General features: G+C 34.1%; 1 protein-coding gene across 1 annotated transcript in view; it reads left to right on the forward strand.

The window, feature by feature from the left end:
- The window catches only part of LOC118854613 (glutamate receptor ionotropic, delta-2-like), a 225827-nt gene that overhangs the window by 20348 nt on the left and 179555 nt on the right, over nt 1-25924 (forward strand). The window contains exon 2 of the mRNA XM_036764947.1: nt 11431-11636. Coding sequence (XP_036620842.1) covers nt 11431-11636 — 206 coding nt within the window. The remainder of the gene's footprint in view (nt 1-11430; nt 11637-25924) is intronic.

Genomic DNA, 25924 nt, shown 5'->3' on the forward strand with positions numbered 1-25924 from the left:
CGTAGATTCAGGGAAATACCTCTCCATATACACATGTGTATATGCAAATACAATTCTATATGTGTGTGATTATATTAGATGGGTATTGCCATGGACAATAATTGAGACCCAGAACTTAACAGGAGGAAAACAAGGGATTAGATAATAATAATTATTTACTCCTTTTAGAAATCAAGTGGTACTTATGCGGACCCCCAAGGTTCTGGGTGAAACAAGAGCCATATTTTGAAAAAAAATCAATAATCTTCCAATAAAACTATATTATTCCAGTACAGGAAAAATAGTCCCCCAAAACTTACAGATGGGAAGTGAGATTTAAAAGTAGACTGTAACATATTACAAAAATAGAATTATTTGCCTAGAAATATTAATTAAAAGGTTGCCAGGTATATCTGGGAAAACAGATAAGGAAGTCAGATAGTGAGAGTCAGTGCTGACTGAACACAGTCCAGATGCTCTCTGTGTTTTCACACAATATTAAATGCTTATCAAGAGATGTTTGCAGACAGAGGTGTGGGATGGGTTGTGGTCTCTATAGGTGGAGCAACTATCCATGGCAACCATGGTATTAGTAGGCATGCTTACTAGCAGGTGAACTAACAGAAATGAAGTAAATCCAAAAGTCTTCAAAATAATTATCTGCTTAAACACACATCAAGCTATATTGAGTATTATTTTTTTTTTGGTAAACCTCTAAGAATGAACCTGGGTCTGTCAATCCAGAGGAGCCGTTTCAAATGATTTTTCATTCAGAAAGAGTACTGGGCATGGTTTCATGAGACCTGGGATTCATGGTATTTACTAGCTACATGTGATATTGACTAACAATTTTTCCTCTGGGTCCCTCAGTTTCCTCATATGTAAATTACAACCATTGGATGAGATAAAGTCAAAGTTTTTTTCTGTGATTCTCTCTCCCTCCCTCCCTCCCTCTCTCTCTCCTTCTTTCCCTTTCTTCCTCTCTCCCTCTTTCCCTCTCCCCCTCTCCCTCTCTCCTCCTTTCCTCCCTCCTTCCCTCCCTCCATCTTTTACATCTCTTAAATCTCACAAGTGTAATTGTGCTAGAACCATGCAAGTTTATTTATGTTTTCAATTAACCAACGCTATGGGAAGTCAAACCGTTCATACTGTGATACCATTACACAAGTATTACTATATACCTAAAATGAATTGCTGGCTATGATATTTGAGGCAATGACAGTATCATATGCCTGAGGGACATCCTATAGAAACTGAAAAGATATCTTAGGTGTTTGTGGTGACTGTAGTAATATTGATTCATCAGATAATATTCTCATGCTTATAATTGAATATCTAGGAGCACAAGGGATTAATAGAGTTTTAAATAACATGGTATTTTATAGAAAGCAATATTTTTGAGTGCCCAAATGTTTAACAATATCATTATCAAAATAATAGTAAGTAGTATTTATATAGCACTTTATGGTTTGCAAAATATTTAACAAGCATAATCTCATTGTAGCTGTTGTTGCCATTCTTATCCACTGAGCCACCCATCTGCTATTATTATCCCTGTTGTGTAGATGATAAAGGGGAAGCTAGGTGACACGCTGAATGAAGTGCAAGGCTTGGAGTCAGGAAGACTCATCTTCCTAAGTTCAAATCTGGCCTCAGACATTTACTAGTTGTATGACCCTAGGCAAGTCACTTAACTCCATTTACTTCAGTTTCCTCATCTGTAAAATTAACTGGAGAAGGAAGTGATGAACCACTCCAGTACCTTTGCAGAGAAAACCCCAAATGGAGTCATGAACAGATGAACATGACTGAACAACAATAACAACATATGATGAAACTGAGGCACAGAAAAGTTAAGTACCTTGTCTAGGATTGCACAGCTAGTAAGGTTTAAGACTGAATTTGAGCTCATGTCTTCCTGAGTTCAGATCCAGCACATTGTCTCCTACACCAAGCTAGCTGCTTAAAAAACCTATGATTCCATCAATGTGGATATTCCTTCCAGTGGGGTAGAATTTAAGGCATCCATACTGGTGATCTTGTGAAACTCTTTTCTATATTCTCCCATAAATTTTCTCCAGGGAGTTCACCCAATGTCTTGGGAACCTATAAATATTCATGACATATAGGTATGAGGTTCTGAGATAGTTGAACTTAATCCATGATAGTGTCAGATAGCCAGCGTATGGTTTTAGAAAAGTTACGGAGGATGCGGACTATTGGAAAGCAAGAAATAATGGAAAATGATTTTTAATCCAAATTATGAGACTATTTTTTTCTCTATCCAATATCATTGACTTAAAGATGCACTATTCTATAAGTAAAGTTACATACTTATACCATAATTCTATTCTAAGGGACAGGAGCCTTTAAAGACACGATGATCTGGCCTCAAGGCTCAGGTGCTTTTTTTTTTTAACTTGCTGAACAACAGGACTTCTTTGGAAGGCAGAGAGGGATTCTTAGAATCTAAGTTTCCTTGTTCTTTCCTATTTTTTTGAAATGTTTCCATAATGCATATTTCTGCCTTGATAGTTATCTCTATGAAGTACTCCTGAGGTAGAATTTTAAAGGTTGGTTTTATTAAGACAAGGGGCAGATCACTATCATTTGTTGTAAAATGACTTGTCACCTGGAAATATCCAATAAAATATGTATGTATCTATGTATTTATGTATCTATCTGTATGAGTATATATGTTCACAGTAGTATGCATAGACAGAAATATTATATAATAATATGAAATAATATATTTCAGATTTTAACAGCACCCGAACTTGTTAATTTTTCCATGTAGATATGAAAAACATAATAGAATTTTAAATTTCACATCACTTTAAGGTTTACAAGGAATCCCTTAAAGGACTCATTACTTCTAAAGGAATCTGATTCCATTTCTCAGCAGCTCTATTTGATTTTCCCTTATAACCAAGATATAAGGTGCACCTTACAACTTCTCCATGTTGCTCCTAGATCTGACCTCTTAGAATAAGCAGAGTAGGTCTCTTCTTCCATATGATTGCTTTTCAGACATTTAAAAAAAAACTTTAGATCTTACCCTAAATCTATTATTATCCAGTATAATCAAGCCTCAATTAATTTACCTAATTTTCATAAGAAATGGCCTTTAATGCTTTCACTATTTTGGTTGCTCTCCTCTAAATGGTACAGATCTTCAGTAATAACACTCCCAGTATAATTTGTCAAAGGATTCCTTTGTTTTGATATGTGATTGACCCTAGGAAATTCATCTTCATACCACATTAGCATTTTGCAGCTGCCATAAATAGAAAAAAGAGAAGCAGTCTTATTAACTTTGCAAACATTTTAGAGAGCTTTTAACTACTCCAAACTTTAACTGTTTTTTTTTAATGTAGTCTCCTAATTGTAGTTGCTGACTTCAAATAGTACAGTATGGTAGCATATAAAAATTTTCAAATAATTAAGTGAGGGTTACCCAAAAGTCAGTGAAGAAATATGAGGTGGGCATGAGTGAAACATGTAACCAGTGAGGATTCATATGGGAGAAGCAGGATGAAAATGTGATAAAAAGAAATATTTGAAAGGCTGTCATATAAAGCAGTTTACACATGGCTCATTCATCTTTGTACTCCCCTTTGCCTAGTACATAATACATACTTAGTAAATCTTTGAATTGATTTGAATATATGAATGATAACTTCAGTGATTCTTCTTCCTTGGTCTAAATGTGTTAAATCACCAAACAAACCAATTGTCTTTTAAATCTGAGTTCATCATTTTGAGATTACATTCAGAGAGGTTTTGTGGTAGATATGCTTAATTTAATGGTCATATTACTGCTTCTTTTCTCTATGTTTTGATAGAAATATCCTTGCTTCTCTTCTCCTTCATGCTCATCCTCTATCCATCTCATTTTATCCTTGAACTTCTAAACTCAGCATTTTGATTTATATTGTGTATTCATCATTTTTTATCATCTATTCCTATACCCCAAACTCCATTTGTGTGCTATGAGAAGTCATCCATTTGGCTTTTTTGATAGACATAAGCATCAAATCCTTCATGCAGAAATAATTAATGTCTCTAAATTCTATGCTCTATTCTTCCATGTTGGAGAGTTTTACATGCATTTCTGCCACTGAACTATGACTGAAATAAATAGTATCAGCTGGTGATATGTTCACTTTTATTATTGTAGTTTGGAGGGAAGAGTGATTAGGAAAGCCATGATCAAACCCTGAGAATAAGTCATTCAGAGTATGAGCCATTCACAATCTTATAACCTCATCTCAGTTACCTGCCCATTATATTGTTTAATAACATTACATCAACTCTACTGGGGAGAAACAGAATTGATCAAGATTTCCCTGATCAATAACCCCTGTCCTCAATACATTGGAAAGCAACTCTGCAACACATAGAAACAAACACTGCTAACTCTCTGTGAGTTCTTTCATTTGGAACATTTTTAACTATTATTCAAAAGGCTTTTACTATTTAGTCTATCCCTTTTGACATTGCTGCCACTTTTACTTATTTTTTTCTTCATTCATAATCCTTTCCAGGATCTTTTTCTCATTCATTTCATCTTTATTAGCATTTCCTATGCTCGTACTACCTATTTTAATGCTAATGTATTTTTTTTTGGCCAGACAGGTTTAAGCAAAGGAAACACACAGACTTAGAAGCTTGTCTCCTCTTTAAAGATTATTAAAACTAACCACAGACAATCTTTTACTTTGTCTTTTAAAACATAATGGTAGGCATGAAGAAAGGCTTAGCACAAAGACTTCTACCTGAACCAGAAGAACAATAAATGTTTGTCTGAAGTGCCATTGATTTGCATTAGAAAAACCAAACAATAGGATTACAGATATTCAGTGACTGATTAATTTTGTTTAGCAAGTAAGGAATTCTGATTTAACCTATTACAGCACATAAGGCAAAAACATATCACCTAAGTTCTTGTGGAGATCATAAACTATATTTTAAATACAATATTTTCTGCCAGAATGGTGTCAGGGTAAACACTATTGCCTCATGCTTTTCTCTGGCCCTAAAGAAAGATCTTCTAATCTTTAAAGCTGACCTGCTGCCCATACTTATGATACCAGGTTATTATTCAGTATGATATCAGTAGGGTAGTTAGGGTAGGTAGAGTGATGAATTTGGAATCAGATAAATTGCCTTAGATACTTTCTAGTTCTGTGACCCTAGGCAAGTAACTTAACCTCTGTATGTCTCATCTTTGAAATAGAAATAATAATACCACCTACTTCAAAGGGTTGTGGTATAGGTCATATGAAATAACATTTAAAGTACTTTACAAATCTTAAGACTATATAAATCCTATTAATATTGTTGTTTTAAATTATTCTGTCCTCCCTCCAGGAAGATGAGATTTATTTGAAGGTTTGCAGAAAAACAAACTTACTCCTTCAAAAATGGCACAATTCCCAGTATACTTGGGGTGGGGGTGGGGACTTACTCACTGGGTCTTACTCTCTCTTTCAGCTCCTAAGAAATATTTCTTAAATTATTTTACATATTATTCAGGACCTACTTACATGACAAATACATACTTATATATGCATATTATACAACTATATATAATACATAAATGATATTTCTTTTTATTTTAATAGTGTATTTTCCCCCAGTTACATGTTAAGATAATTTTAAACATCTCAAAAAAAGTTTTGATTTTCAAATTCTATGCCTCCATCCCTCCTTCCCTCCCCCCTCCCTTAGACAGTAAGCAATCTGATATAGTTTATACCAGCGCAATTATATTCTTATTACTTCAGGACATTTTTGTGTGATGGTATTCAATTATTCATTTGTCCTTATTTGCTTTGATTTTGTGAAGATATACAGTTTGTCAGTGTGAAGAGATTGTCTATGGATACTCTATCCAAACATCAAGTCCTCAGTTATACAGACTAGTCTGGAAGACGTGATAAACCACTGACTTTAAGTAATTTGGCCATTGCTGAACACCTGGTAGTCAAGGCAAATTATTAATCCACAATTTCTTGACTTCAAATCTCTATCTAGTAACTAGTAAAGGATGAAATTTGTGTGTTTATTTTCACATAGAATATGAACAGCAGAGGTTTTCCCTCTTCCTTCAATACAAAAGCAAAGAATCTAGCCAAAAGCTGTCAGAATATTTTTTATTTATTTTTTTTGTTTTGGTTGTTCCAGTTCATGTGAATCTTTTATTTATTTAATATTTTTAGTTTTCAGCATTGATTTTCACAAGAGTTAGAATTACAAATTTTCTCCCCATTTCTATCCTCCTCCCCCATTCCAAGATGGCATATATTCTGAATGCTCCATTCCCCAGTCAGCCCTCCCTTCTGTCACCCCACTCCCTCCCATCCACTTCTCCCTTACTTTCTTGTAGGGAAAGATAGATTTCTATGCCCCATTGCCTGTATATCTTATTTCCTAATTGCATGCAAAAACTTTTTTTTGAACATCTTCTTTTAAAACTTTGAGTACCAAATTCTCTCCCCTCTTCCCTCCCCACCCACCCTCCCTAAAAAGGCAAGCAATTCAACATAGGCCACATGTGTATCATTATGCAAAACCATTCCACAATACTCATGTTGTGAAAGACTAACTATATTTTGCTCCTTCCTATCTTGTCCCCATTTATTCAATTTTCCCCCTTGACCCTGTCCGTTTTTGAAAGTGCTTGCTTTTGATTACCTCCTCCCCCTATCTGCCCTCCCTTCTATTGTCCCCCCTTTTTTATGTCCTTCCTCCTTTCCTGTGGGGTAAGATACCCAATTTAGTGTGTATGTTAGTCCCTCCTCAGGTCAAATCCTATGATAGCAAGATTCACTCATTCCCCTTCACCTGCTTCCCTTCCCTTCCTACAGAACTGCCTTTACTTGCCACTTTTATGCAAGATAATTTACCCCATTCTATCTTTCCCTTTTTCCCTCTCTCAATATATTCCTCTCTCATCCCTTAATTTAATTTTATTTTTTTTATATCATCCCTTCATATTCAACTCACCCTGTGCCCTCTGTCTATATATATGTATATATGTATATTCCCTTCAGCTACCCTAATGCTGAGGTTTCATGAATTATACACATCATCTTTCCATGTAGGAATGTGAACAAAACAGTTCAACTTTAGTAAGTCCCTTATGATTTCTCTTTCTTGTTTACCTTTTCATGCTTCTCTTGATTCTTGTGTTTGAAAGTCAAATTTTCTATTCAGCTCTGGTCTTTTCATTGAGAAAGCTTGAAAGCCCTTTCTTTTACTGAAAATCCATATTTTGTCTTGGAGCATGATACTCAGTTTTGATGAGTAGGTGATTCTTGGTTTTAAACCTAGCTCCACTGACCTCCAGATTATCATATTCCAAGCCCTTCAATGCCTTAATGCAGAAGCTGCTAGAGCCTGTGTTATCCTGATTGTGTTTCCACAATACTCAAATTGTTTCTTTCTGGCTGCTTGCAGTATTTTCTCCTTGATCTGGGAACTCTGGAATTTGGTGATAATATTCCTAGCAGTTTTCTTTTTGGGATCTTTTTCAGGAGGTGATCTGTGGATTCTTTCAATTTCTATTTTACCCTCTGGCTCTAGAATATCAGGGCAGTTCTCTTTGATAATTTCTTGAAAGATGATATCTAGGCTCTTTTTTTTTGGTCATGGCTCAGGTAGTCCAATAATTTTAAAATTCTCTCTCCTGGATCTGTTTTCCGGGTCAGTGGTTTTCCAATAAGATATTTCACATTGTCTTCCATTTGTTCATTCCTTTGGTTCTGTTTTATAATACCTTGATTTCTCATCAAGTCACTAGCTTCCACTTGCTTCAATCTAATTTTCAACGTAGTATTTTCTTCAGTGGTCTTTTGGACCTCCTTTTCCATTTGGCTAATTCTGCCTTTCAAGGCATTCTTCTCATTGGCTTTTTGGAGTTCTTTTACCATTTGAGTTAGTCTATTTTTAAGGTCTTATTTTCTACTGTATTTTTTTTTGCATCGCCTTTAGCAATTCATTGACTTGTTTTTCATAGTTTTCTCATATCACCTCTCATTTCTCTTCCCAATTTCTCCTCTACTTCCCTAACTTGATTTTCCAAATCCCTTTTGAGCTCTCCCATGGCCTGAGACCAGTTCATATTTTTCTTGGAGATCTTTGATATAGGCTCTTTGACTTTGCTGACTTCTTCTGGCTGTATGTTTTGGTCTTCTTTGTCACCAAAGAAAGATTCCAAAGTCTGAGTCTGAATCTGGGTGCATTTTCACTGCCTGGCCATGTTCCCAGCCAACTACTTGACCCTTGAGTTTTTTCAGTGGGGTATGACTGCTTGTAGAGTAGAGAGTACTTTGTCCCAAGCTTGAGAGGCTGCACTGTTTTCTTCAGAGCTATTTCTACACAGCATTCTCTGCCACACCAGAACTCCTCCTCCCCCAAGAACTGCCAATCCAGACCACAACTCAGATCTAAGCAGGCTCTGCAGTCCAGCTCTGATCTGTCACTTAATTCCTCCCACCAGGTGGGCCAGGGACTGGAAGCAACTGCAGCTGTAGTTCCTCAAAGCTGTATAACCTCTGCTCCACCACCTCTGCTGTTCCCAAGGTGGTGGCCAAATTGTGAACTCTTTTCACTCTGTCCCTGCAGTTTTTCCCACTGAGCTGCTCTGTTGTTTTTGGTGTTTGTGGGTTGAGAAGTCTGGTAACTGCCACGGCTCACTGATTCAGGGCACTAGGGCCTGTTCTGTCTGGCTCCCAGTCTGGTTGGTCCATGCAGCTCATGCTGGGCTCTGCTCCCAGGTCCGTATGATAGACCTTACTCCACAACCATCTAGGCTGTCCTGGGCTGGTGCCCTGCTTCCCTCTGCTATTTCATGGGTTCTGCAGTTCTAGAATTTATTCAGAGCCATTTTTTATAGGTGTTTGGAAGGTCCTGGGTGAGAGCTTTAGGCAGGTCCCTGCTTTCCAGCTGCCACCTTGGCTCTGCCCCCCAATCCTGTCAGAATAATATTGAATTAATCTGGGATAACACCACCATTTTAAAGCGTTCTTTTTTTATTAACTGCTTTGATTTAACAATCTATATCTTATATTTAGCTTTTCTATTCTTTAGTCTCTGTTGATGCTATTTTTAATTTTCAACTGCTCTCCCCACTTTTCAACCATATTTACTTATTTTTTTGTTTGTTTGTTTTGCCAGATTTCAAACTGCTGAATTTCAAACTACAATCTGTCTCCTCTCTGGACCTTTTAATGTTCTTGCTCTGGTTCCACGTGATTTCCTTATTTTCGTCTTTCCACCTTCCTACCATTTGCTTGTCCAAGTGACTATCTTTTTATCTTCTAGTTCTCATATCTGAGGTCATTGGATACAAAATAAATTTTGGCAATTGATACAGTAGCATAGTACCTCTTATCACAGTAATAAAAGTATTAGATACCTTTTTCAGTGCTCCCATGGAAGGTAGTAACAAATTAATTTAAAAATGCTTCAAACAAATTAGGAATATTTGTAATAATTCTCATATTTTTGATATTTAAGTTTGTATCAACTTTTTATTATATCAAATTAAAATTTCCATTATCTCTGCACTAATTTCATATTGGACTAGGTTTAGAAACCTGGCTTATTTTAGAATAAGTGTGTGCCTATTCTGTCAATTTTAACATATTCTAAAAATATGGCAAAACTTTTTTTAAAAGATTAGAGTATGTTTTGAAAAGTTATGCTTTTGAAGAATTAAGTACAAACTTTCTGATTTCTGCGCTACATTCAGTTTACCCAATTTTGACTAAGGAGTTTTATCTCATATGAGTTAAATGTAAATGAAATATGTTAGATAAACTACATAGTTATCATGACACATTAACTTCTCAAACAAATTCCTTAAGAATTTTTTTTTTGCCACACCTCTGATGTTACTGTGTAGCAAGAATCTTGTTAGCAGCTAATGTGGCTATGTAAGACCAACAAAACCAGCATACAGAAGGGCTGCTAACGTAAGTTCTTTTATCTGCTTTTCTAAGGAAAGCAACTTTAAGGGGTTAGTGATCTCAGTTTAATCACACATACAAATATCATTCACTTAGTTCTGGGAGAAAAGATCAGTCCCCTGAACTTCAAGGCAAAATACAACAGAAATTACAAACCTCAACAGACAGACCTTGTCTTATCAAATCACAATTCATAGTTAACAGAGAATCACCAACATCTATCTGGGTTACAAAGCCAGGGGGGTGGGGGAGGAGGGTTCAGTGGCTTGCCCAGAGCCTGTCACCATCATTCTATCAGTGAGTGTACCCTCAAAAGTCAAACCCCAACATTGGAACTTATATACCTGTCTCAGTGCCCTGGTACATTTGAGGCTCACCATTTAGAGTGTGAGAACTCAGTGTGGGAAAACTCCAACTACCAGAACCACATCATATACAAATCGATGACTCCCAATTGTCTTACTGCTGAGAAACATTCCAAGACAAGATCCTACTTTATCTGCCCCATGCAAACAAAGGACAGAATCTAAGAGAAGCACAGCAAAAAGTCCCACCTTAATTACTGATACTTACTGTTACAACAAACTTGCTGAGGAAACTTCCTCTACCATTACATAGCTACAACTGTTCTACAACATATTTATGACTGTGTACTAGGTTATATTGCGTGGTATTGTGTTATATCATACTTATCATAAATTGGATACATATTTCAGTAGGTTTCAAATTAAATATTGTTGCCTCATTTTATCAAACTTATTTCTGGAAATGATGTACCCTCTAACTAATTCTTAATTTTTATTTTGGCCTTCAAATCCTGAGTCCATTTCTCAGTGAAGATTTATTAGAAAGAAATTATTGCTTTGTAAACATCATCATTTTAATTTTCATAAAGAGCATTTTATAGTTGTAGTCATATATTTCCTATTTGTTTTTTGGTAGGTAAACTCCCAAGTACTTGATAATATTATGTAGTTATCTTAAATGTAATTTCTCATTCTTTCTCTTCCTGTTCAGTTCTTTTTAATAAACAGAAATGTGGATGACTTGAGGATTTAATCCATGTTTGATAAAATGTACCAAATTCCCATTAAGAATCATCTTATATTTATTGTTTTCTGTGAAGTGAGATGAGATGAAGGAAGGAAAGGAGGGAAGGAGCATTGTTATTTTCCTAGTTTTTATTTAAGGAGGTAAAAAAATTAGAAATAATTGTATACATTTCAAATGGCATGGTGATTTAAAAGAAGGCAAAATAAGTATCAATTCATAACTTTTTGATTTTTTTTTACATATCAGGCTATTTTTTTTTAATTAAAGACCTTTCCAACAGATAACTAATTGAGTTTTCATTTTCTTCAGATTTTTTTTCCAGTATAAGACTAAATGTACGTTTTAGAAAGGGCCAAAAAGCATATGCTTCTTTTCTCTTCTGAACTTTAATTATCATTTCATGGGCTTTTGATGTTCCCAGATATCCGTGGAATACAAGAGTTTTTGGACAAAGGGTCTCAACAGGGGATGGATGTGGCACTGCAGAAAGTAGAAAACAACATCAATAGAATGATTACCACTCTCTTTGATACAATGAGAATAGAAGAATTAAACCGCTACCGGGACACCCTTAGACGAGCCATTCTGGTGATGAATCCTTCTACAGCCAAATCCTTCATTACAGAGGTAAGCAGAAATTACATTGGCAGTGTGGATGTAGTATAAATAAATGTATGTTTGGGTGTGGAGAATAATAAGATTTTGGAGAAGTGCCAAGAAATTAACTCTGCAACTCTCATTAACACTAATGGGAAATAGCAAGGAAGATTCTTTGCTCATCACATTTACCCCAACTATTCAGTTAATTGCTTAGAATATTTGTATTTACAAGTGTTTAGGCACAAAGCCAAGGGAAGTTTAAAAAGTTTTATGATGATTTAAAAGTTACACAACCAAATGAATGATTTTAGTTCAGTGCACCCTCACTAATTTTTAACTTTTTCTTTGGCAAGCCCTAAAATTTGCAGTCCTCTTATTAGCAAAGATTTACTAGAAGAAAACGCGTATTGCTTAAACATCATAATTTTTACAAAACATACAGCAGATTCACTACTGCATTGTAAACTATATAGCACCATTAGTAATTAAAACTGAAACTTTCCAAAGCAGGGAACACTGTTCTTTTTATGTTGCCATATCCTCATATTTTTAATTGTATTTCTTCATTTATTTCATAACTGAAGATTTGTTAAAGCACAATTAAAACTGCTCTCATAGCCAGTGCAAAGTAGACATGTTCTTTATATTCTACAATATATATTTTTTCACTCTTCTATTGTGGTACACTTTTAGCTGCTTCGAAGGTCAGCATCACATTTTCTATAGTAATTAGTGTTCAACAGATGGCCAGAGGGCCCATCTAATGCATTACTCTATTGCTGGACTATATCAAAGCCATTGCTCCAATACCAAATAATGTAAGACATGAAGCAATATAAAAAATAAATTAATCTTAAAGCATTTTTTGCATCCACATCCATCAATATATCAAGGATCTTTGATTCCATGGGTGGGCGAACCTCACCCTAACTCAGATTACAACTGAGTTATAATTTAATAGATAAATCTGAGAGATTGGTCTGAAGTTCAAAGGTTATGTTACTTTGTCAGTATATCAGAGAAAGAATTTGAACCCAATTCTTCCTAACTCCAAGTTCAGCATTCTCTCTCATAAACCACACTTCATCTTTACTCATGTACAAGAGGGTACAATCTCTTCCAGTTTTAGGAGATGTATAATCTAATTCCCTTTTAATCTCTGATTCTCCAAGAAGTAGAATAGTAAGAACATGTTTACTTTTTACATTGGACATCAAGGAAGTTTAAGGTGTGTGAATCACTTATGGTCAACAAAAGATACCTCTGTCATTCATGGGTTTGAGACCCCTTGGTTATCCCCAAACTGGTTTAACCTGTCTTGTAGTTAGGGGAATGCATCTTTTGAATAAATAAGTTACACACACACACACACACACACACACACACACACACGTATATATATACATATACATACATATATGTGTGTGTATATATACACACACATACACACACATATACATAATATTTGAAAATTTAATATAAATAAATTGGGGTTACTTTGGTTTTCTGAAAGAAATAATTGAATAGGAATGTTAATCAAATACTCTTACATTTATTGCTTCCTACATTTACTTTCAATTGCCCTCTGCCCTCTAAGTTGGAGAGACCCAGGCAAGGAAGAAATAGCTTACACCTCAGAACTACTATATTATAATGAGGTTAATTTAAAACAAAATAATTGCTGTGGCCAGTAAAGGTGCTTCGTAAGTTATAGATGAGAATTGACACTCCTCTGGTCTATGTCTTGAAGTGCACCTCCCCTTACTGTCTGAGTAGCACAAAGTACTTTGGTCTTATACAGTTGACAAGGAAGGAGGAAAGAGGTGGCAACTCTTACAAATGGCTAGTGGGAGTGGGGCTCAATTCAACAGAAGACAGATTGTTATCACCTCACCAAAGGTGGTTCTCCACCACTTACCTAGGAAACATAAAATCTGACAGCCTCAGGTTAGGTAGCTACCACTTTGTCTTTTTATTTATTTATTTTTGTAGGGGGCAAGGTGGGGCAATTGAGGTTAAGTGACTTGCCCAAGGTCACACAGCTAGTAAGTGTGTCAATTGTCTGAGGCTAGATTGGAACTCAGGTCCTCCTGACTCCAAGGCTGGTGCTCTGCTCACTGTGCCACCTACCTGTCCCCACTTTGTCTTCTTTCTTATGACATTTAGCCAACATCTGATGTTCCCTCCCAAGGAATCCACAGCATGACTTCACTTTCTGCATCACTATCGCACACTTAGTAGGTAGAACAAGATCAATGGTTCTTAATGAAGGTTAAGTTGTACTAATTTGTACACACACACACACACACACACACACACACACACATACATACATATGTATGTATGTTTGTGTATATATATATATATATATATATATATATATATATATATATATATAACATAGTTACATGTTAAGGTAATTTTAAACATTTCAATAAACTTTTGGATTCAAAATTCTGTCTTCCTCCTTCCTTCCCCTCCATGTTCCCTTTGACAGTAAGCAATCTGATACAGTTTATACAAGGGCAATTATATTTTTATTACTTCAGGACGTTTTTCTGTGATGGTACTCAATTATTCATTTGTCCTTATTTGCTTTAGTTTTATGAAGACATACAGTTTTTCAGTGTGGATATTCCCTCCAAATATTATCAAATCCTCGGTTATACAGACTAGTCTGGAAAAGATGTTGATATATACATACACACAGACATATAGATGTATGTATATCTACATATCTATATATAATCTCTATATATTATATGTAATGTGTATATATATATATATATATTAATAAATGAAAAACCACGTTGAATATTTAGCCCAGTACTGAAGTAGGAAATGTGCGGTGACAGAATAACAGTGCCACTTCAAAATTTGCAATTATTCAGTCACACACAATACTTCAACAAATTTTTTTGTTGTTCACTTGTTTAGTCACGTCCAACTCTTTCTGATCCTGTGGACCACACTGTCCATGGAGTTTTCTTGACAAAGTTACTGGAGTAGTTTGCTATTTCCTTCGCTAGTGGATTAAAAAAAAACAAACCAGAAATTAAGTGACTTGCCCAGGGTCACATAGCTAATGCGTGTTTGAAGCCAGATTTGAGCTCAAGTCTTCCTCACTCCAGACCCAATGCTCTATCCACCTAGCAAAATACCTTCCTCATAATATAAAATGCCACTTCAATAATAACTAATAACAAAAACTTGACTTCCACTTTGTATCGGGGTCACTTAAACCACTTTGCCTACAAAATAGTTTGCTTTTGAAAATTTACTATTAAGTTATAATTGAGAAAAAATGAGAGAAAACGTTAAAGATAGCTCATTGATGTGGGAGCTACTAACTGTTGTGTGACTTTAAATCTGTTGATGTAAAGAACTTATATCATGAAATATCATTGCCTAAATCCACTCCCTTCTGTAATTTTTCAAAGGATCCCTGCAATTGGTTCCCAAGCAGGTTGTCCTAGCTTGACCTAATACTTCAAAATAGCTTAATCCAGTCCATAAACCCTCCAGATGAAGCCTCGCAAACAAAAATGGCCTATTCTCAGCCTTATGTATTCCCAGGTTAAGTGTGGCTCTTTGGGGTAATAATTATTCACTGGACAGCCTGAGGCACCATCTGATATATTACTCTATTGTTAGACCATTACCAAGAAACATAAATCCAATAGCAGAATCATTTCATTAAGACATGAAACAACATAAATAACAAAGGAGGAAGGCAACTAGTCAAGTACTCACTGCACCCATACATAATACCATATAACTGCTTATACTTCCACGGAAGTTACAATCTTGTTCATTCCATGTGATTCTTCACCATAGCAAAGGGACAAAATTGCTTTGGAACTCACAGTCTCAGTGGTAGATAACAACAGTGTGGTACCACAAGCCTCTTGGATTCTCTTTCCAGAATGTTCTTGTATTGATCCATTGTTTTTCAGTCATGTCTGACTCTTCTTGACTTCACTTGGGGTTTTCTTGGTAAAAATGCTGGAGTGGCTTGGCATTTCCTTCTCCAGCACATTTTACAGACGAGGAACTGAGGCAAATAGGGTTAAGTGACTTTCCCAGAGACACATAGCTAGTACCTGTCTGGGGCCAGATTTGAACTCAGGAAGATGAGTCTCCCTGACTTGAAGCCCTTGGGTTCTATCCACTGTCTGAAGTAGCTGATACATCATATATACACATATATACCATATATACACAGGACTTATAATTTTATTAATATAGTTAACTCCTACATGGGGAAATTCTCTCCACTAAAAGAGATCTTATAGTCTTCATAGAGAGTTGCCTAGATGATGAGAGGTGAGTGATCATTCCTGGTTGGGTGATCTTTGCCAGTCACTTAACCTCAAGCCCACAAGTACCTCGATAAAATGCTAAGTTGTTAAAAAATAAGACTTGCACTATCCAGGTAGAAAGAGTTTTCTGGATTAAACATACAAACCTAGTAAAAAGATGTTTATTTGTATGTAACTTCATAATTGTAGTGTTGGAGGGAGGGAGAGAGGGGGAGAGAGAGAGAGAAAGAGAGAGAGAGAGAGAGAGAGAGAGAGAGAGAGAGAGGGAAGGAAGGAGAAAGAGAAGGGGGGGAGAGAGGGGCGGGGAGAGAGAAAACTTCTCTTGGAGCCAGGGAAAACCAGGTTCATATCCTTCTCCTGACACATGCTGACTGCATGATCCTGGGCCAATTTCTGAACCTCTCAGTAATCTAGGAAACTCTAAGACTACAAGTTTAAGAGAAAGTGCTTATCTACATTGCCATTTATCTCACTAGGATTTTCCTATATCAACGAAATGAGAGTAGTCACCTTTCATCCTATGTAAATATTATTTTCATAAATTTAACATTTCATAAAGCAATTCTGATGTAGAAGGTTGTCTCTAAGGCCTTGAAATTACTATGCTAGGTGTGTTTTCTACTGAAAGTCAGGCAGAAAAGCACATGTAGTTATCAAGAAACAATAATGTTTAACAAATGTAGAGCAAAAGGCTTAATAAAAGAGGATTCCCTTAGCCTTGCTCTTTAAAGGCCAGAAAAGTTAACCATGTGATTTTTAGATTATTTTTACTTTAGACAAATGACTTATTATACACCCTTGAAAGTCTTTGAAAAGTAATAAATGTTTTTGCTTTTGTGCTTTACCACTATTTCAAGGGCTTCAAGGCTCTTAGGAAAAGATTAGAGCTATGTACAGCCACATAAATCAACCTATTGTGATGCCAGCAGAAAAAAATGACAGTGATGTACATAGAACTTGCCTTGGGATGACTAGAGTAAGCAGAGATAGCTCTGGGTTAAGTGTGATGTTGACTTTTAATCTGAAAGCTTTGTACCTCTTAGGCACAAAAAAATGGGACTTTTGTCACTAAGTACCACTTTTCTGAAAAAGTCCATCAAATCTGGTTTTCAACTGGGCATTAAAAAATGTTAAGGCCTTTTTCTCAGTAAAAACATATCAGTTTGTTAAAAGAGAGACAGTTTTTACTTACTTTTTGATGACCTATAACCTACATAATTCCCCTTTATAAAGAGGTCAGGCAGCTGGGTGCTAGGTCTTTTTGTCTACTAGAGATCACATTTCTAATCATGGTGACTGAGATAAGCTTGGGTTGGATTTTTCAGGATGAAAAGCCTATCCTAGAGGGAGAGCCACCTTTATTAAATAAGATTGCTTTTTCCTCAAGTTCCTAATTTATTTATTCTTCGCATAGTTACTGAACAAGAAGTCTTGTTGTGTTTCATTGTATTCCTCTATTTTTGTCTTCTTAATATTATGGTGTTTTAGATAGCAGTACATGAAATTTTGTGTCCATTGTTCCCCGACTCTTCAATGAAAGGAGATTAGTTTGCTAAATTCTTCACCCGGACCAAACAGTTATTATGAGTATGCAGCTTACAATTTGTTTTCTTCTTTATGTTGCTAGGTAAATTATTGTGTTCACTATGTGTGATGTTTTCTTCTTTCTGATTATTTTACTCAGAATTTGTTCATTTTTCATTATTTCTCTGAAATCATCATATTCCTCATTTCTTATTGTAACAATACTCCATTATATTAATGTGACATTTCACTTAGTCATTATTCAAACAATACAGCCATATCTCATTCAAGTTGTTTGCTAGCCATCACAAAAATTTCTGCTTTGAACATATATATATACATACATACATACATACATATATACATACATATATGTGTGTATGTACATGCATATATATACATATTTGTATATATGTATGTATATCACTTTCCTTTTTCTCTTTGGAGTATATTTTGAGCATTGGCATATATGGATTAAAGGCTATTTTAGTCACTTATTTTTAATGCAATTCCAACTTGTTTTGCAGAATGGTTAGTCAAATTTACAACTCCACCAAGAGGTTATTAATGTTTTTATATTGCTATAGTATTTCCAACATTTACAATTGTTATACTTGAAAATGGGAGGGATATGAGGTAAAACTAGGAATTATTGTGTTTTGCGTTTTTAATCCCTAGTCATTTGGAGCAATCTTTCATCACGTTTTAAATAAATTGTAATTCCTTACAGAATTGTTTCTTCATTCTTTGTGAAATTGGACGTCCTCCTATATATCTGTATCAATTCACACACATACTAGCAATTAAATTCTAGTCCAAGATTTGGTACAATTAAAAGAAAAACAAACAAAAAAAACCTAATCAGAGGCTTCCTTCCTTATTTTGGCTGCATTGATTTTGTTCTTACAAAAGCCTTTCAGTTTCATGTGATTAAAATTCACTTTCATCGTTTGTGATCTCTACTTTCTGCTAGAAAAAGCTTTGAAAAGTATCTGATGTTGTTCTTTTTTATTTTTTAAAAAGATATGATATTTTATGTTTAGTTACATATCCATTTGAACTTGTTCTATGGTGAAATATTTTGGTTCAAACCCAATTGATGCCAAATCATTTTGTTCTCCCCACCCCCCTGAATTCCTTGTCAGAGAGGGAGAGAGAGAGACAGGGAGAGAGAGAGAGAGAGAGAGAGAGAGAGAGAGAGAGAGAGAGAGAGAGAGAGAGGGAGAGAGAGAGAGAGAGAGAGAGAGAGAGAGAGAGAGTGAGTGAGTGTGTGTTCCATAAAGTAGCTTGTCTTCTAAGTTCTGTTGAACACCAGGTTACTGACTTTGGTTGCTTCTAAGTCTTCCTTATCTAGTATGTTCCATTTAGCTTCTATTCTTAATCACTACAGATGACTTCAAAGGTAAATATTTTATAATGTAATTGAGACCTGGGTTTAATACCCTTTTAATTTCCACATTGTTGCTATTTTCCTTCATATTTTATATTTTTTTAATTTTTTGTGAACCTCTATAAAGTCCTCCTAGGTAGTCCTAATGATATAGTACTAGCATCTAGCATCTGGTAGTATCATCATTTTCAGCATATTGGGACAACCCAACTCCAAATAATGAATTTGATCCCAAATATATAATTCAATATTAAATTCTATAAACTGATTTATAATTGTATTTACATTAATGTTGATATGCTAACAGGTGTAGTTCATGAATTTTGTAGTTACATTGTATATTACACACACACACACACACACACATATATATATAATATTTTTTCTCCCATATTTTAAACTTTTATTTAGAAGTGGGGTTTTTTGTATATTTCTTTTATATCTGGTTATTTTATTAAAACTTTTAATTTTTCTCATCTAGATTCTTTGTGATTCTTTATATAAAGTGCCATAGTAACTAAATTAAGTATAATTTGTTTCCCCTTTGCTAAAGCATAAAATATTGTATTTTCTCTTTTTCCTATTTCTAGAAATTAATGTTTCTATGTCAAATAATAATGTTGAGATGGAATATCCTTGATTGCCTGATATCTTTATTAGAAAAGCCTATAGTGTTTCCCTATTGCAAATAATGTAAGCTTTTGGATTTAGATATATTTCTTGTTATGTTACAGACAGCCCTTTTATGACCACATTCTTAGGGATTTTTGCATGTATAAGAGCATTTAAAGGCTTTTTCTACATTTATTAATGTAATCAAAAAGTTAGTTTGTGCTTTTTATGTGATTAATGTTATTGTTGATCCATCTTTTATCCCCATTATAATATCTATGTATACATATATACATATATCTCTCTGTGTTTTTGAAAGTCTTACTTTTAGGACAGCTTATATTCCTGAGGTCTTTTTATATTTTTTTAGGACATAAATTGAAATTTTTAAATCAATATTGACTAGTGGCATTGATATGCACGCGCGCGCGTGTGTGTGTGTGTGTGTGTGTGTGTGTGTGTGTGTGTGTGTATTTCCCTTTTCTTGCATTATCCTTCACTGGTTTACATGTAAAGATTAATTTACCTTATAAAAGAATAGTATAGTTCTTCTTCATTTTTAAAGAATAATTTGAAGAGTCTAAATATTGAGTGCTCTTTAAATGCTTGAGAAAATTCACTGTTTGATGAGTTTAAAACAAAGGGTCTCCATTGTGTGTGTGTGTGTGTGTGACTTTTTCAATTTCATTTCAAAGTATGGCTTATTTGAAATTTTTCATTTTCCACTAATCTGAGTATTTTATATCCTCACATTTTCTATCTTGTAATCAGTACAGTATATTCTGATAATTATTTTCATTTCTTTTTAATTTTTAATGATTTACCTTTTTTGTTTTTAATGTGGTAATTTAATTTTCAGCCTTCTTTTGTGGTCATATTATATAGCAGTTTACCAATTCTATTAGTTGAACCAGCTTTGGGGTTTTTTATATATTTTCCATTAGAAATATTTTATAGAACATATCATATTTATGATTATGTATATATAGAGATTGTATATATATAATACAATATATTATATATAATATAAAGTATATAAATCTCAAATATATAATATAAAATATAGATTTTATATACATACTATTTCTCCTTTAATTTTCAAGATTTCCATCTTTGAGCCTTATTTTTTATTCAAGGTTGCTTTTTAAAAGTTACATAGTGAGTTCAATTATCTATTCCTGTAAATTTTCAGATAGAAAACTTTTATTCTGATCACTGTTTTGACTGGATCCCAGAAATTTTAACATATTGTGTTATCATTATCATTTCATTTAATATAAATATTAATTGTTTATGTAATTTTTCTTGACTCATTCTATATTCAAGATATCATTAATGAGTCCCTATTTGGAAGTGTATTTTTTTTTTGCTTTTGTCGTGAGTATTAATTAATATTTTTATTTTATCATGATCTGTAAAGCTGTATTTATTATTTCTGCCTTTTAACAATAATTGAAATATCTCTATGTCCTAACGTTTAACCAATTTTAACATTCTCATTCAGACCTACTCTTATTAGTCTTTTCAGTCTAACTTCATCTATAATTGTTCAGCTTTATACATTCATTTTTATTTCTGTTTCCATTAGAATTATCAAGCACTGTGGCAGGAATATCAAAATCTTCTATGAATATAACCATTTTTTTGAAATTCAATTAATCTTTCTTTATGAATTTAGTAATATATCATCTTTGCATGCACACACACATATATAGTATTGTTCTCCTATATTTTTAAACTTTTATTATTTTTATTGATATTTCTCATTGTCTATGATTAGTTTAACCATAATATACTCTTCATGTTATCACTTTATTTTTTTATTAAAAGTATCTTTTAAAAATTCTCTTCTTTCTATGCCTCTCCTTCATCAAAAAAGAAAAAAAAAATAAACCCTTGTGATAAATATACCTTGTCAAGCAAAAAAATAAAATAAAATGCTGACATTATGTTTAAAAAAAATAAATTTATCTTGTACACTCCATTGCCTCTTTGTAAGGAGATGGATATCACTTCAGCATTGTTGATTATTACATTGATCAGATTTCTGAATGCTTTCAATGTAATTTCTTTTCATGTTGTTATTGTGAGAATTGTTCTTTTGCTTGCTTCATCCTGAATTAATCCATATAAATATTCACTGGTTTCTCCAACGTGGTCAATTTTAGAATTTCTTATGGCAAAATAGTATCTCATTACATTCATGTGCTATGTTTTGTTCAGTAATTCTGCATTATTTTCCAGTACTTTGCCTCTAAAAATTAAGATCATGTTATTCCATGTTTGGTTCTATGTCTTTCTGTCTGTCTGTCTGTCTGTCTGTCTCTGTCTCTCTCTTTCTCTCTGTCCCTCTCCCTCCCTCCCTCTTTCTCTCTCTCTCTCTGTCTCCCTCCTTCTCCCTCTTTCCCTCTCCCTCCATGCCAGATGGATAACTGGGAGCTATAAAGTTTTTTTGGAGAAAGTGAACATCTAATGTGCAAATTCCGTTATTCAAAATCCAATTTCCTCTTAGTATTGGCATATACCTTTCCCTTCCCTCAAAGAAATGTTCTGTACTTTCACATTTGGCTTTCTTTTTTGAAAAAAAACTTTTTATCGTGAATTTTAAAATTAGCAACTGTCAGGAATGTATCAATATTCAAAGAACAAAAAAGAAGATTGTACAAAAACTAAATTTTTGTTCACATAATGTTTAGAAAATATATACTAGTATAAAATAATATTACATCATTGCATGTCATATATATCATATTATTAGCAGGAAATGGATGTCCTATAGGTATCTCAAACTCAGCATATCCAAAATTGAATTTCATTACTTATAAAATTTTTAATAACATTGGATGACATGAGTTATCTTTTCTAAGTTTTTATCTATGGTTCTATGACAGCTTCAAATCCTGCCTACACTATTTACTGCCTTTGCAATGATTGGTAAGTTATTTATCATCTCTGAACCAAAAATTTCTTCATCTGGAAGAAAGAGAAGTTTAGACTACAGTTATCTGGAAGGTTCTTGCTCACTGTTATCTATGAAACATTCCTTCCAATGTTTAAATTCCCCTGAAATGTTTAGCTCCATTTGTACTTTATTTGTTCGATGATTTGTGTTTTTTCCAGTGGTGTGCATTGAGTCAGTGCTTAGGATGATGTTTGTATATGGTAAGCACTTAACAAATATTTGTTCCCTTTTCTTTAATCCTTGATTCAATATATCATTTTAAATCAATAACCAATAAATGTGAACATATTGATTTCATTATTTAATTTTTTTCTTTACAACTATCTTTTTTTACTATTTTTTTTTTCTGTATTCAGGATGAGTTATTTTCAATTCGAATAATTTGTTTATGGCAAAATATTTTCCCCCAGGAATTTCTCAACTGCCTGTTTTTGAATGTCCACCATTTTGTATTGATAATTTTGCTCTGCTTTATACAATTTGTTGTTTTGGAGTTGTAGCTTAAGCTCTTTTGCTTTCTCTTTGAAATGTTCAGTTCTACTGTTGCCCCACTTCAACGAGTTACGGATAGCAAATAAGGATGTAGAAGAATGACAGGCTTTTTTTTTTTCCCATTTCTTATCTGTGATTTCTTGAGAAAGTAGATACACCCTGAGTTTTCCAAACTGATGATCCTTAATATTTGAAGGTTTTTCTCCTGGCTATTTGAAAAAAAAAAATTTTTTCTTATTGAAATCGTGAAACTTAATCCTTGCCGTGAAGGTTTAATAGTTTGTTAGATCCATGCTTTATGGTATGCATTAAAGCAGTCTGAACAGTTTTCTGGTATTAGCTCTAACAGTATAGTATACAAGTTTCTTTTTTAAAATTTAACATGTTTTCTAGGAGAAGTATGATCCCTAATTGTTCTGAACATACCATGTTTGCAAAGTCAATCACTTTGGCTTGCATAGAATTTTCACATTCTTTAAAGTCATCTTTTGCTTCTCTTTTTCCGTATTTTTTTTACTTCTCTTTTTTTATATTTCACAGCTCTCCTTTCTCTTTCAAGACCTTTACTTCTTCGCAGATACTCTTCATCTTATATTTTCATTTCTGTAAGGGCTCTGATGCTCTTTTCCCCTACCTCCCCCCCAAAAAAGTTATGCTGAAAGCTAGCTCTAATTTTCAATTCTATGTCATGTTTTATATCTTATTTTAATAGTTTTATTTCCTTCTGGAAAATTTGCTGAAAGTTCATTAATTTTTTTTCATAATTTCTGGAGGTTCCATGGGATTTTCTTTTTTCATTAGGGGATTTTGGTTCATTTTCCTTAACAATTTAACATTACTCCTTCTATTCTAGCATCTCTTTTCATTTTTTACTCATGTTTTTCCTTCTAGTTTTTTTGAGCCTCTGTCTATTTATGTGCTTAAGAGTTCGTTTTACTCATGCTTCTTCCTACCTTGGACTTTTGGTCTTTCAGTGTTTCTCCTATGTTCTGAATGACCATTCTCTTCAGACTTTGAGAACTGTCCCTTCTACTGCTATACTGATCTCTCTCTAAAGATGAATATTCTCAGTCTCTTTATGTGGGAAAGTTTAGGGGCTCAAACTAGCCTAGTGCACTATATAGAAAGAGAAATACCACTAGATGAATTCCCTGAATTTATACACAGAGAAAGAGAGGCAGGGGACACAATGCCCATCATAGGGTAAGCTAGCTTTGAGCTCCTTGCATCTGTCTCTAAGCTACTCCCTATGTCTTCCACACCTTCCATCTCCAGTTCTTCTTCCTTTCCTTCTTGTGTCAGGACACAATGAATGTCTGCCATATCTTGTGAAGTGAATGGATTCAAACTGACTCATTGTCAGTGGGAACAAGGCAAAGACCCATGTAGCTATACCCTAAGAACAAGTCTGCTAGATCTATTGCACCATCTATCTGCCCTGGGTGAGAGGAGCTAGTTGCAGGGTATAGATGCTGTATGCATGACCTTGTATCCTCCCAATAGAATATAATATCCTTAACACCAGGAACTGTTTAGTTTTCATCTTTGTTTCACCAGGGCCTAGTCTGATTTGAAGTATTACACTTTCCATATGAGACACTTAATCAATATTTATCAGATTGAATTGACTTCATAATAAAATCATCCTACGATGATTCACGATCTTCCAATTCCTGAAAATGATTATTCTGAATATCATTTATTAATAGATAAAACCATATATTTAGACATAGAAAGTATGTAAAAGGTTGAGCTTGATCTATGTTGACATCAGAATATATTCTGAAGATTTGATTTTATTCTATTTAATTTATAACATTCCATGTCTCTCCTCAACACTTCTTGCAGTAAGCATTGCTCAGGAGTTCTCCCATGCCTGGAAATGTAGTAGTGTAATTTTTAGACTCAGTATAAAAACTCTATGTTATTTGAGTTCTTCTTATAATAACTCACAAATTAAACATTTTCTGTACATGCGCTATATTTGGAATATGTGGCAGTGAAGTTTAAACAAAGGTACATTTGCTTTATTAATGTTTTGTGGTGCATTGTTTCCTTAATGATTCATTTATCCAAAATTCTCATAGCAAGCATTTCATAATTTAAAGAAAGGTGATTTTTATTTTATTTCTTAATAATATCTCTAGCTGGTAACGTGAATTGACTGAAAACATTCTATTTGAGGACTGTGAGAATCTGAGAGCTGGAAGGAACATCCTAGTCTAACCTTTACATGAATGAGAAAACACAATATATTATGCCCAGCAAGTGGTCAGTCAACCTTTGCTTGAAGAACTCTAGAGAGGTTTAACCTCTTACAGGAGCTCTTGCTATGTTTGAACAGTTTAAATTATTGAAGGGATTTTTTTTTTTGGTACACCAATGCTAAATTCCTTTCTTTACAACTTTCAACCAGTTTTCCAAATTCTGTTCTCTGGAGCCATGTATAATCAGTCCTATCCCTATTCTATATGACAGCCCTTCAGATAGATGAATTCTACTGTCACACCTGTATAAATCTTCTCTTCTAGGGTAAATGCTTCTAGTATCTTCAACTAATTATCCTATGACATGATTCTAAACCCCTTCACCATCTTGGTCATTCTTGCCTTATCATTATCATTGAAATAAGCTTGCATAGGTCTTGGCTGGGTGCTCCTATTTGTGCTGGAACACCTGGCCCATGCCCTATATATGCCTATGGTCAGTTATGTATTTTTGAGCAAATTGACATTGTACAACTACTGACTTTCATGAAATACTATAATTTATTTTCTTGTGACATTCACCAGCACTTGTATAGAGTTTAATTTATAAGGCACATTCTCAGGAGGTTGGAAATTATCTCTAGAGATTGTATGGCAACAGTTCATGATGATTGCCACCAGAGGATAGGGGTATTCTTTTTAAAAAAAAAACAAAACTTACATAGATAATAAAATTGTCCTCAACACAAATAGCTGAAGAAGCCAAAGAAAAACTTAATCAAGTCAGGTTGTGTCCTTCAGAAAAT

This window comes from Trichosurus vulpecula, chromosome 6 (assembly GCF_011100635.1).
Source record: "Trichosurus vulpecula isolate mTriVul1 chromosome 6, mTriVul1.pri, whole genome shotgun sequence".
Lineage (NCBI taxonomy): Eukaryota > Metazoa > Chordata > Mammalia > Diprotodontia > Phalangeridae > Trichosurus > Trichosurus vulpecula.